The sequence below is a fragment of the Cornus florida genome, unplaced genomic scaffold (assembly GCF_030987335.1).
Source record: "Cornus florida cultivar Cherokee Brave unplaced genomic scaffold, ASM3098733v1 CherokeeBrave_3.0.0_Hap2_Chr11, whole genome shotgun sequence".
Taxonomy (NCBI): domain Eukaryota; kingdom Viridiplantae; phylum Streptophyta; class Magnoliopsida; order Cornales; family Cornaceae; genus Cornus; species Cornus florida.
In genome coordinates, this window is record NW_026775581.1 from 114,375,135 (window position 1) to 114,389,001 (window position 13,867).

The 13,867-nt window shown below is 33.6% G+C and overlaps 2 protein-coding genes across 2 annotated transcripts; one reads left to right on the forward strand and one right to left on the reverse strand.

The window, feature by feature from the left end:
• Positions 1 to 229: 229 nt before the first annotated feature.
• LOC132283824 (uncharacterized) lies at positions 230 to 3,955 on the forward strand. Its single transcript, XM_059785850.1, has 7 exons — positions 230 to 760; positions 1,441 to 1,682; positions 2,092 to 2,214; positions 2,360 to 2,476; positions 2,568 to 2,744; positions 2,901 to 3,042; positions 3,673 to 3,955. Exons 1-7 carry the CDS (start codon positions 352 to 354, stop codon positions 3,825 to 3,827), a joined length of 1,365 nt encoding a protein of 454 aa, XP_059641833.1. The 5' UTR covers positions 230 to 351; the 3' UTR covers positions 3,828 to 3,955.
• A 565-nt stretch (positions 3,956 to 4,520) lies between these two features.
• LOC132284941 (phosphoethanolamine N-methyltransferase 1-like) lies at positions 4,521 to 11,603 on the reverse strand. The gene is made up of 12 exons (XM_059787082.1): positions 11,219 to 11,603; positions 11,012 to 11,127; positions 9,830 to 9,967; positions 9,555 to 9,692; positions 8,335 to 8,478; positions 7,685 to 7,795; positions 6,929 to 7,070; positions 6,100 to 6,380; positions 5,384 to 5,545; positions 5,240 to 5,293; positions 5,045 to 5,119; positions 4,521 to 4,952 (listed from the first exon to the last, which is right to left on the reverse strand). The coding sequence occupies exons 1-12, from the start codon at positions 11,229 to 11,231 to the stop codon at positions 4,854 to 4,856; spliced, it is 1,473 nt and encodes a 490-aa protein (XP_059643065.1). The 5' UTR covers positions 11,232 to 11,603; the 3' UTR covers positions 4,521 to 4,853.
• Between the last annotated feature and the right edge of the window lie 2,264 nt (positions 11,604 to 13,867).

Below are 13,867 nucleotides of genomic sequence, written 5' to 3' on the forward strand. Positions count from 1 at the left end.
CGCGCTGAACATGAAAAACGTGTGGGCACTTTGGGCCATGTTTCCGCCAGAATCCCATATGCTGGTCCACACGTCATGTCACACCCTATCCTCCACAAAAAAAACATATGAAGACTTCCTTCTATATGGTTCTAATTTAATCCAGCAGTAAGATAGATAGATAGATATATATATATATATATATATAATACGGAGTAATTACATATATACTTGCATTTATTACTAAGCCTCGGCTCCATACCTGTTTTAATGATTAATGGAGATTTAAATATAGTGAGAAAAAAACAATCACAATCTCTCTCCTCACATCATACAATGATTCCCTCTTCTCCCTGAGGCCTGAGGAGAGAGATGGCATACAAACTATCATCAGTAGCAGCAGCAAAATCAAGATGCAAGACGCCAACAAGTGACTCTGCAATTGCCACAATCTCTTATCACCTCAATCCTTGTGCCCCAAACAGAATAACCCATCTCACCATTTTCTCATCCATTGAACCCTCCTCCTCTTCTTCTTCTTCTAAATCAACGTTGACAAAGAAAGCTTTGAAAAATGAAACTTTCTCGTTTGTTTTCCGTGAGCATGACACACTTAAATCTAAGGAAGAGACCAAGACTAAGCTTACTGTGACTCCAGATTGTTGCCCAGAGGGTGTTCCAATTAGGTCCAAAAGGAGCCGACCTTTCTGGAGGAAATTCTTTTTTGGATCCAAAAAGATCAGGAGCATCATATTGCTTAATCTCATCACCATTGTCTATGGTATGCTTCTCTCTCATTGAATGTTCCGATTTGGTGACCCCCATGTTTACCATTACTAAGACTTGGTACTTCTTTAAAAGAAATTATGATGGATATATATATATATATATATGATGTATGTATGTTTGTATTTATTTATTTATGTAGTTTATGGTGATTCCTTCTGTGAATTCTGTGAGCTGAAGCTCTGATCTAAGAGAAACTGTGCTTGATATATACAATTTGCTCTGTTTGTTATCGTATCTTGAGTTCTGAATATTGTTTTAGTTTGCCATGCATGTTATAGCATTTTGTTTTTCTTGCAAGGCAAAATGGTTGCTTTTTAAAATTATAATAGTACTGAGTAATCCTTCTAAGGGTTGCAGCAAAATTAGTTAATATTTTAGTATCTAACTATACTCCTAAATGCCTCAAATCTTTTCATTGTAACCCTAATGTCCAAATATTTGCCTTTCCTAATATTGCTGCTACTCATGATCCGCATCCATGTGTGTGTATGTATAATTGTGTATCTTGATTTGAGGTAATGCGAATAAGGGACTTTTTCATGCCACGTTTTCTGTTAAATTAACCATTTGCTGATCATTGTTCATTCTTTTGCCTTACACAGTTATGACTGTCAGACAAAAATTGACAGATCACTATGCACCTAAGAACTATATATGGTTTTCATATTGCAGCTAGTGACATTCCACTTGTGAAAGAGGTTGAAGCTTTGATGGATCCAGCAGCCTTTTGTGCTGTGCGGTTTGCTCTGGCAGCCATCCCATTTTTGCCATTTGTGTTTCGGGCACGAAATGATGTTCAGACGCGCAATGCAGGGATTGAGTTGGGATTCTGGGTTAGTCTAGGCTACCTTGTTGAGGCACTTGGACTATTAACATCCGAGGCTGGGCGTGCATCATTTATTTCACTCTTTACAGTAAGCTCTTTAGCTCGTCTCACATATTGATCTTTCTACATTCATTAGACGTGTTCTGTAGAAATGGAAGTAGATTGTTGAAAGGATTATGGGAAGCTTCAATAATTCTCCCAAATAGGGTCAAAATATAGATGCTTTGTTGTGTAGGTAGGAACTCTCCAATTGTCCCCCCAAAAAAAGGCAAAAATAAACAAAGGAAAATTGTAACCAAGTATGCTTAATTTATTTCATACAATAGATTACTAACAAGGTGCTGCACCATTCTGTTGAAATATATCTCATTCAAAATCATTGACATGTTATTCTTAATTTTCTGTTCATAATAAAAATCAAATGATCCGTATGCAGCAACCTGTTGTTCTGTGATAACATGAGTACAGTTTTAATGAAATTTTGCTCAATTAAACAGGTGATTGTGGTTCCGTTGCTTGAAAGCATGTTGGGGTCAATTGTACCTGCTCGCACCTGGTTTGGAATTCTCATGTCTGTCCTAGGGGTTGCTATGCTGGAATGTAGTGGATCACCTCCGAATGTAAGCTCTTCACTACATTTCTCTTTTGAAAAAAATTCATATTGTAACTTGGATAATGTCTTAGAAGAAATGGTTCACGTTAAGTATGTCCATACACTCGTTAATTCTTACAAATGCTCACCATTTTGAGCATATCATTTTTCAGATTGGAGATCTTTTGAACTTTTTGAGTGCAATATTCTTTGGCATTCACATGCTTCGAACGGAACATATATCAAGAAGCACAAAGAAAGAGAACTTCTTACCACTTCTTGGATACGAGGTTCTAAGTTTTCCTTGAACAATCCATATCCTTTAAATTCTTGTCAACTATTCACTTCAGCATGGTGAAAAAGGTTTGTGATTTCATATAGGTTTGTGTTACTGCTCTGCTATCTGTAATATGGTATCTAGTTGGAGGATGGTTTGATGGTGCCCAAGATTACAACGGACTGTCTTGGGCCGTGGTGTGGGATTGGATGGTTGTATTTCCGTGGATACCTGCACTCTACACTGGTGTATTCTCAACTGGATTATGCTTATGGGCAGAGGTGATTTTCTTCTAATTCTCAGTAGCCTATTTTTCCTTAAACATGGTTATGGGCTATATAGATGAACCAATATCTCAGAAATCAATTTTCATTTTTGATGGAATTTGTCTGGACAACTAGAGCCTGTTTTGACATTAGATTTTACTTTTGGTACAGATTGCTGCAATGCGTGATGTTTCAGCAACAGAAACAGCAATAATTTACGGGATGGAGCCGCTTTGGGGCGCTGCTTTTGCATGGTTTCTCCTTGGTGAAAGATGGGGTACTGCTGGATGGATCGGAGCTGCTCTCGTGCTGGGTAAATGCTTTGAGTCTTTCCATTCCAAGTTCTTTGTTTCTTTACTTTGAAATATTAAAATCAAACCTTAAAATTACAAAAAGAGTTCCATTTGGATATGTGTATTTGAAACAGAAGTCGCTGCATTTGACATAAATCTTCAACAGAACCCAGAGTCAGAAGTTTTACTTTAATTTATTATTCATTTAAATGAATCACACAGTGCTTGATAGAATGAAAAAATAGAATTGCATTGAAACAGCATTTTAGCATCCTTTTTTAGCAATTGCTGAAATTTAGTTTTTGTAATCCTTATAAAACATTGTTTCTTGTTCAAATTACTGCTCCCTCTGGAACTTGATTGTGCTATTATTCTATCGATGAAAGAAGGGCTTCACGTAATAGATCAATAAGTGTCTAAGGTGTAAATTTATTTTAATAAACAATAAAGGATTGTGTATCTTCTGAATTCAGATGAAACCTAGAACTTCTTCCATTTTAGTTTTAATTAATCAAGTCTAGCGACACAGTTTGGTTTAATACCGGGAAGGGAGAGTGAGAGTTGAAGATTTGTGCTTACTGATTATTTACTTATGATAGTTAAAATCCCTCCAAAGGTATGCTGAACAACTGGGCCTTGTTTGATTGCAGGTGGAAGCTTAACAGTGCAGATGTTTGGATCTTCTTGTGAATCGAGAGATGCTGGAATTACTACTGAAAACAATCAAAAGTTGCAAAACCCTCTCTCTACTTCACCACTGGTCATCAGCACTAGAAAGGATGTAATAGATATGTTAAAGAAATAAGCCACTTCACACTTGTGTATATATATATATATATATCCACGGCAATGTAAATGTAAATCATATTTTAGACTATGTTCCTCCATCCATTCTCCATCAATAGAAAAAAGCGTGAGATTTAAAGGGTTCAAGTCTGCTGGTTGCCGTTATGCTCTAATAGTTATGCAAAAATTAGCTCCAAGTGCCCATTTGGTTATCATGTTCGACTCTATATAAGCAAGGCAAACAACTCCAAAGTGGCTACATTGAAGAGTTTACACTAGCACTGCACCTATAGTGACAGAAGCACGGTGCTGGTTTATTCCGTGATTTCAAATATTTACCAAGGTTGTGTGTGTTCATGAGTATTCTAAAGACAAAATACATTGATGATAAGTTTAGTAGCATGAAACATACGTTTTAGTTCAAATTGGAAATTAATTTTTGAAGCATGGGTTTCATGCTTCTAAACGCAGCATGATAGAAAATGGCATTATTCTCCCCAGCCACTGCTGCAGCTTAGTGTCTACTGATCACAAATTCACAAGTGCAGCGATATGGTTTTGATGATATGGTGCAAAGGGAACTATTTCTGGGAGCCTGTAATGGTGACGCACGCCCTGGTGGTGGCAAAGGGTGTGGTGCTACTTTCTCATGGAAGTTGGGCAGTGCAATTTTGGTGGTGGAATCCAAGCAATAGAATGGAAGAATTTGAGCTACCTCATAATCAAATTGAAATTTTGATTCCACGATCAAATGACAACTATATAACAAGGTGCCCATCCGACCACAATTCAACTACATATAATAGATTCTCATGGACAAACATGAGATAGAATCAATGTATTATAACCTTGAACAAATTAGGGGTCATGGGTTCGCGTGATCACAAGTGTGGTGAATGCTAAAGATTATAAGTTTCCCTCCAGTCTTTGCCTATCCAGGCACGTCGCTAGCAATTACCATACTCCATTTTTATTCTCTAATACCAAGTTCATTGACTTAAGACACATATATAACTACTAAAAGAATGCGAGAGGAAGTCAGAGATCACTTCTTCTCGGCAATGAAAAGGCCCCATCTCTGCTCCCCTGATGAACTCCTGAGCAGCTTCGAATTCCAACCACCAACTATTTCATTATAGTCTTCCTGGAGATCATTTCAATAACAACAAAAAAATGTAATGAGAGTGCATGGCAACAAAGGAACACGATTAGTATCAAAGATGGCAATGCACTCACTTCAGAAAAGTCCTGGATGAATGCTTCCTTGTCCTCCTCAACCGCATTTAATTCCTTCTGCAGAACTTCCATAAACTGGAACACAAGCAAAGCTCTTGTTATATATTAATTTTACAACATTATTTGGTGTATTTCCTACCATTTGAGGTGATGGAAGGGACACATATTACAAGGAAAACATAGGTCAATAAGAACCTGATCAGTTCGATCCTCAGCAATGACCTTGTCAAAACCAGCATCTCTAAGCATCTGCGCAAATGTAAGAGATAGCTTGCTGTGTCAGGACAATTTAGACAGAGAGAGAGCAAACAATGTAAAATTTTCACATGTGAAAACAACCTGGCCGTATGCTTCCACATCATGCAGATCATATCCTCTTTGCTTAATATATTCTGAAAATTTGAGGGATGGAGGTCCAGCTCTTTTGCAGTAATCACTAATAAGAACTTTGCCTCCCGGCTTCAGCCACTTGTAAAAAGATTTAAATAGTGCAGGTTTGTCCTGAACATACACCATGTATAAGCCTTGTGAATATAGGAAACGTTAACCAGATAAATAGAAATAAAAGAAGAGAAATGAGGAAAACTTTACATTCAAGCAAAACTTAACATATAGAGTTAATACATCTGAACAAATATAATTAGCCAACAAACTGTTAAGAGTAGTCTTGTATTTATTGCAGTCTGAGATCCAATGGTCAGAATAAGAAGGATAAGCATGACCACAATGAGTAGCGTAATCGCTAAAAAGGTGTATGATTGAAGGTCTGTTTCCAGAAGAAACTGACAGAACACTAAGACATTCTTCAAATAATAATAATAATAATAATAATGAAGAAGAAACAGATCTACAAATAAATTAGAGAATTTCAGCTCTCTTTCTTCCCTCCTTAAAAAAAATAAAAATAAAACATAAAAAAAAAAATAAACCTTAAAAATTGATAAGAAAGGAATAAAGAATGCAATTTTCAAAAAACCATTCTTTATCACTCATTCTTCATTCAAAAGCGTTCATGCGAATATTCAAAACTCATAGAAGAAAGAGAGGCCCGTTACCTGAATGTGGAGAATGGTGTCACGACTGTAGATCACATTGAATGTGTTGTCAGGATATGTTTTCTTGGTGCAATCAGCAACCTCAAATTCAACTGAACATTTGAGCCCAATTGCCCTTTCAAGAGCAAAAGAAACCATATTTATGGAGAGGTCGATGCCGACTACATCAACATCAAAATTCTCAGCCATGTAGAAGTCACCTCCTCCAATGCCACAGCCCACATCTAGGACTTTCTGGCCAGGCTTAAGATCCAGCTTCCCAACAAATTCTTTCGTTGTATCTGCTCAAAAAAATAAATAAATCAATCATAGAAAAAAATATATATACAATAAAAACAGGAGAAAGTGACTGTCTTTCTACAGTAAAGCAAAAAATTAATTATGAAAAAAAAAAGCAAAAAATTCATATAAGACAGCCACAGCTACTTCTTATTAAGGAGTAGTTTAGAAAGAGAATAAATAGTAACCAAAAAGAACCCAAAGAAAAAAGAAAGTGTATAACTGACCACAGAAGTGTTCAAATTCAGTGAAAGATATCCTACAGGCACTTTTAATGCAAAATAGCTTGTGTGGTTTAAAGAAAATAACTCAAATATGGCACATTGGATGAGAAACATTCTACTAATTAGGTGAACAGTTTGATTTATAACTTTCTAATCATAAATTAATGTTTACTTAAATTATCAGGTTTTTTTTACAAAGCCAGGTGGAGAGGCTCAGGTTTCAGCATTGGTAAAGATTAATTGATATTATATATGTTCTTTTTCTTTTTCAATTATGTGCATCAGATAAGGCAGAAAATGAAGAGCACATGGTCAATGTGGCATACCAATCCCTCCTGTGCTCACGAAACCTTGTCCAAACACGCGTTCATAACGTAATATACCATTACATTTATATTGGACATTATCCAAGAACTGCTGGAAACCCCTATCATCTTCTGACCTGACTTTCTGCCATATCCAACAAATCTGCATCAACCAAAAAACATATTTGCATCCTTCAGCTTATTAGCTTAATCAAGATACAAGGAAGAAAACAAAAAACAATATGAAGAGCAACCAATTTTAGGCTACGTTTTGTATGGAGTAACTAGATGCGGTTAACTAGATGAAAATGAATAAGTAAAGTCATAATCAATTCTTTGACTAATCATTTTCAGAAAGATGTGTGCTTAGAGCTAAGAATATGAATATTTAAAGAAAAAGCTTCTTTGTTATTAATGAACCAAAAACGAGTTCATAAAATCATGTAAATCCTAATAACTCATGCTGCATTTGGTCTTGAGCATTCAAACTAATTTGATTATTACACAAATAATTATTGGGTAGAATTAAATGCGTAGGTGAAAAATCATGTTTGGTTGTACATAATAAAAAAGCAGTTTCTTTTAATTTTGCAGATTCGCAGCTTTAAGGATGAATATATTTAAGATTAAATCAGCCCAACACATGATTGTATTTTAATCAACTTATTGCTTAAATGCTTACAAAATACACTTTCAGTTTGTTAACCAAACAATTCTTCAATCAAAATATGATCTTGGAGTGTGACTAAATCAGCAAAACAAACACATGTTTAGTACCTGATTCTGATTTCTTTTGTTTCTCACATAAGCTCCAATGCATTTGCAGCTAACAAGAGAGAGTTCAAAGGAATTCCCAAGGGCATCATGCGTCTGGCATTCTTTGAAGACCTGCAGTACAATATCAAACACGAACATGTAATTTATTTATTTATTTTGGGTAACTACAAAGGGAAATGTACTTGAATGGCTTAATTTACACTAACCAAAAAAAAAAAAAAAAGGCTTTGTTTACATCCCGGCACAGTTTATAATAAATTACTTGTAACTATGATAACTAGGAACTATGAACAGAAAGTTCGCAATTATTAAGTACGACCTTTTAATATCAACACTAAAATTAAAAAATAACATGACATTTGGGAACCTGAGTTGGGATGATTCATCAAGAATTTTCTGGGTCATTAATAAATAGCCTCTATTGAGTTTAATGGAGTCAACTAAAGTAGAAACTTACTAATATAAATTTTAGTTCAATCTGTACACACTCGAATGTTCTGCGGTCAACTAAACTCCACACATGCCAATGAACCACAGCCATTACAATCACTTGTAGCATATGTGGATTGAACAAAAAATTATAACATAATACAACCAACAATATTCCTCCATAGCATATCTTAAAAGGAAGTGCTGATATAAGTTAAGACCTTTGTATAAAATCTGGGTTCCCGATAGTGGGTTGGGTTGTTCTTTCGCTTACAGTCTCCAGATTGATGAAAACATGATTCTCTGAAGAAAATAAACCCTCCAAGCTTTAACCATTTCATCATTCTTTTTGCAAGATTCTCAACCTGCAAGCAATGGAAAAGGATAAGTAAAAGTATTTAAAAAGAGACAAGATGTCCTATGTTATGATTACTATGAGCAGTGAATTGTATCCAATAAGTAGAAGTGTTCTAAGTAATACATGGAATTATGCTGGAATGGATCATCAAAGTTCAATTATATGCTAACAGAAACAGTCACATATTGAATTACCAGAAGGATACACCTTCAATCAACGGAAAATGATAAAGGACTAGCAGAAGTATGAGTAGAGAGACAAAACTGTCTTTTATTTTCATTATGTAAACAGTATTAAACAAGTACATCTTGTAAATAATAAATAGAAGAATTATGCCAGAAATGGATCATCAAACTGGTTAAATTATGTACTTACAGATGCAGTTCCAGGGTGGATATACACCCAAAAGTGTAGCAAAATGAGATAATAAAAAGGCTTAAGTAGAAATAGAAAGCACTGATACTGGGCATCGATACTGGGCATGAAGAGCCACACAACCAGCAAGAAGAATAACATAAGCAGATACATAGAAGAGGCAATGTTATCTTCTTCCTGGAGGAAAAACAATAAAAACAAAACAATGGCCACATCTTCCATTCTGATATAAAATTGTCTACTGCCAAACCAACATCCACTTCTTTACTTTATGAAAAAAAACCCAAATGCTCAACACAGGAATTCAGTAAAGATAGGTGGGATTTGACTCATGAGTTGGTTACAGGACTACAAAGCCATATAAATTACAACTGATAGTTTTTTATCATTCTCCATGAAGCATAATCAATGCTTTTATGATGAAAAGACTGAGAGGTCATTTTGTTTTAATCAACTTGTCTCTGGTTACAACGGTATAATTTTCCATATCATTTTGGTGTACCTTTTCCTTTCTTTTTATTTCTCTTGTTGTGGAGGGGTGGGAGGGTGACTAAAGTTTTTTTTTTTTCTTCCCACAGATGCTCATAACAAGAGACCATTCATTTCTCTATACGACAACACTATCTTAATTAAACGAAGTTCATCCATTTCCATATTGCATGCAATGTTTGTTATGTGGAAGGTTTAGTAGGAAGAAAGAAAGTTCACCTCTTTGTCAGAGAGATACATCAGTAACCAGTTTGAGAATATCATGTCCATTGATTCTGCAGAAATATTCAGGTCTGTAGATGTCACATCAGCGCACATAAACTTGACATTATTATAATGTCCATTGATTGTTTCATTCTGCACGGAAAAAAAAAAATATTTAAATCAAATAAATCAAAATGAAAAGATTGTAATAAACTCCACTCCAAAAGAGCATGACCAATTACACTTTGGAAAAACCGAAAATCTTCATTATGGTGAGGAACACGGATTACCTTCTTTATCACATTCTCAATGAAGTCCAAGGCTAGAACATTACCAGCCTCCTTAGCTAATTCACCAGTAAAACGGCCAATACCAGCCCCTAGTTCGAGAACTGATTTTCCTTGCAATGGTGGGAGCAACGAGAGCACCTATGAGTATGAACAGTTAGATAAGTTACAAATGTTTGACATTGACACATTACAACCACCAAATATATAAAAAGGTATATGTTTTTCTGTGTTGCTTGGGGGGTGCTGCTTAGTTACTCAGGTTCAGATGGTACTGAAATCTGATTAAAACATTACAGGAAGGTCCCCTAAAAGCAAATTAAAGTAGAGAAGAAAGTCCTCTTTTCTTCACAACTTCATTTAGCATACTTTGTGTCACATTTGCACTTGAAAATAATTATTCAAACAGTCGTCATCTTGAATAAAAAAAAAAGGGCCCTGATTTGACAGTTTTTGAAATGAAACACTAAACCTAAAGAGCTGTTACCTTGAGAGTACAACTAACCGACCAGATCCAGAACATGTTAATGCTGTGTAAGCTGAGTGACCAATTGTTTTGGGGATAATGTATTTTCTAAGGGGTCATTAATCGATGCAGTTGTAGTAACTTGGACAGTTAAACATGAGAACGTTGGTTCAAGTCCGAGCCACTCCGAGGGCAGCCACTTTGTGCAGATAATGACGAGGTTCCTCTTTTAAAACAAGTGATTAATATGGACCAAACAGAGTAATAGGAATTGTGTACACAAATTACTCAAAAAAGTATAAAATCTAACAATTATTTCAATGATAATTTTTTTGAATTAGCTTTCAAAATCACAGAATACTTTAATTTCAAAAGTATTTTTCAAAAGGACATTGCAAAATCACCTACATAAAAAACTTCAGGTTATACATTTTTATCTATCATCATACATCAACCATAAAACACTGCAAAACCAATAATGTAGCGAGCTACGTCTTTAAAAGCTTGTTGACATTCTTATAGTAACAGATCCATAATTGGATGACTATCGATGATATTTTAAAGCTCTGACATATTATAGCAATCCAAATCATAAATTGACTTATATAGAATCAAAGCATCTGCTCCATCCGTCAAACAAAAAAACCAACATTTGTAAGATAAATTAACGAAGAAATAGACATAATATATATATAGAGAGAGAGAGAACAGGTGTTTACTTCGGGTCTCTCTTCTTTATCGAGGTCAGAGGCTTTGGAATCGAGCATCATAGCCTCAACCGTGAGGTCCGCAGAGTGCTCAATCCAGTAGTTCTTTTGAACCTCACGTTCTTCTCCTACAAAAACATATAAATTTGTGAATCAGATAATAAGGCATTCATATACATGCATATATAGATATATAGAGAGAGAAAAGCTAGATCTCACCTTCCGCAGCCATTGTATATCAGCTTATAAGATATGGCGTAAAAGAGATAGATTTGAATTCAAAGGGATTGATATGATAATTGAAAATGCAGATAGAATGAATGTTGGAGATGTGGAATTTGGGGTGAGAATTGTTATTAAGAACCCTCAACGGCAAGGCGGGATCTAGAGAAGGTCCTCGATCTACGATTGTTGGCTCTTCCCTTCTGCTGCATCGGCCTCTCTCTCTAGTCCTTATATTTATATTTATATATATATATATATCGTTTTCTCTCGTCTTCTCTGCTCTGGTTCGTTGTCGTCGTACTCTGAGAGAGAGAAATGAATCTGAAATATTCACTGTGTGTATGGGAGAGAGAATGAAGACATGTTATTAACCGGCGAAACGGAAAGCTGGCTCGGGATCTGATTTGATAAGTCAAAAGTCACGTGAAGAATCGTTACTGCCACGTCACATTTATGTCATTCAAAAATATATTTAAATGTCATTGATGCCCTTCCCTATTTATTTTTTCTCTGTCAACATTTTAGGGTAAATTAGGTTCATCTACCTTTAAATTTGGACAAATGACAAACGAATAATTAATTAATATATTTTTTTATTTTAACCTCTTAAGAAATTTGACGCTAAATCCATACTTCGTATTTTCCTTTCGTTCGGTATTGATTAAATTTTATAGAATAATAATTTTGTTATTTTTTTTTTATATAAAATGTAATGTAATATAATATATTATTATAATATATGAACATTAAAATCTTCTTTCATCATTATTGAACAAATTTATAAAAAATAAAGGTAATAAACATTCTATGATCTACTTGTATTATTCAAACTTAAAGAATGATTAATGTAATTTATTCTAAATTTTACTCATGATAATATAAAGAAGTCCAATTCAACGTCATTTCAAAGGGTCGCCCAACACAATTCTAGAAGAAGTAGATCTCGAATATCATGAATAATAACCATTACTTCTCCATCAATGCCATTGCCTAATTAAACTGAAAATGAGATCGCTTGAACCAAATCAATTTCACTGGTTCGGATCGATGTTCCATAGTCTAAAAACTTCCTTTAATAATAATTGGGTCAGGTGCAAAAAACCTCTTAATCTTTGCATAGTACTTTCAAAATTGTGCGAAAACACTACTTGGACATTATATGACATAAAATAATGATGTAATATCCATTTTGTCATTTTATTCTTCTCAAAATGTCCAAGAAGGTGTGCACATTAACTATTTTTAACCCACTTTTAAGAATTTTTACACTTTTTTGAAGAAAAAAAAATTTTCTTTCCATATATTTCCACTAACAACATACTATCTCTCTTAAAAAAATATAAATAAATTTTTTATTACAATTGTCATATTAATGTATGGTATATCATATGGAATGATCGAAAACTTTAGTTTCCTTTTATAAGTATAAAAAAAAATAATTAAAAATAATTAAAAATAAAAATAAAAATAAAAATTATTCTTAATTTCATTTTAATATAGTTATCAATTTTCATTAAATATATAATTAAAATTAAATTAAATATACTTGATTAAATGTATAAAAAGTATACATTTGATTTTTTACACTTAGAATTTGCAATAAATTATCACAAATATATATATATATATATATATATATATATATATATATAATTCTTTACATAACAATAAATGGGTATTCAATCTTTATTGAAAAAGAAAAAAAAGAAATGGGTATTCAATCACCTGCCGTCATTATACTGTTCAAATCGCGATAAAACTATTTAGTTAAATCTAACCACGTTTCAATTAAATTTAACCATTAAGATCAAAACAATAATAGTTTTTAAAGTGCATCAAACACTCCTATAATATGTTGACTATCACACTCCTCATGCACTAAATGATTATTTTCGTCATTCCATAAAATGATACATTTTTGTAAAATGTGTATATTAGGGCAGTTTAGTCAAATTATAACTTAAATGTATTAAGAGATATTTATTTGCACCAAATTAAAACTTAAAAAATATTTTTCAAGCATACTGTTGGTGTGTTTTTGCTTGATCCAATAATAATTAGGCGGGCTTGAATCTTGACCCAATAATAGTTACGTGGGCTGGAGTCACGCCTTAAACTTCAATAAAAGATACAATAAGGGGTTCTTTTTTAGATTTTAATTAAGTTTTTAGATAATCCATAAGACTGAATAAACTGTATTTATCTAAATTTATCTTTCTATTTTTGGAAAGATGACACAGACATAACCGAAAGCCGCATCTTTTCCTGGGAATTATAATAATTGGACTTCGTTTCGATACAACACATAATTGTTTCTGACTTCGTCAGATTTTGATGAGAGCTACATGATAGAATGATGATAAAAGATAATATGATGCAGATAAAAAAAAAAAAAAAAAACACTCATTAAACATTATTATTATTAGATATCCCGACTTGGCCTATTTATTATTAACAATTGAATTTGTTTCGAATGTACTCTAGTGTGCTTACATGGATCCCATTTAAATATATCGCTAGCCAGAAATAATATCATTTTCTTTTAAAAATTAATGTCTCAGTTTGAAAATATAGAGCAAAAAGATTGCATTTTTTTTTTAAAAAAATATCCTTTAAATTTTGAAAAAAAATTAAATTGATGAT

Coding starts and splice junctions, on each gene's coding strand:
- LOC132284941 (XM_059787082.1), bottom strand. Junction 5,294..5,383: donor ATGTGGAAGCATACGGCCAG/GTTGTTTTCACA, acceptor ACATTTGCGCAG/ATGCTTAGAGATGCTGGTTT. Junction 4,953..5,044: donor TCATCCAGGACTTTTCTGAA/GTGAGTGCATTG, acceptor AATGATCTCCAG/GAAGACTATAATGAAATAGT.
- LOC132283824 (XM_059785850.1), top strand. CDS start 352: ATGGCATACAAACTATCATCAGTAGCAGCAGCAAAATCAAGATGCAAG. Junction 1,683..2,091: donor CATTTATTTCACTCTTTACA/GTAAGCTCTTTA, acceptor TCAATTAAACAG/GTGATTGTGGTTCCGTTGCT. Junction 2,477..2,567: donor TACCACTTCTTGGATACGAG/GTTCTAAGTTTT, acceptor GATTTCATATAG/GTTTGTGTTACTGCTCTGCT.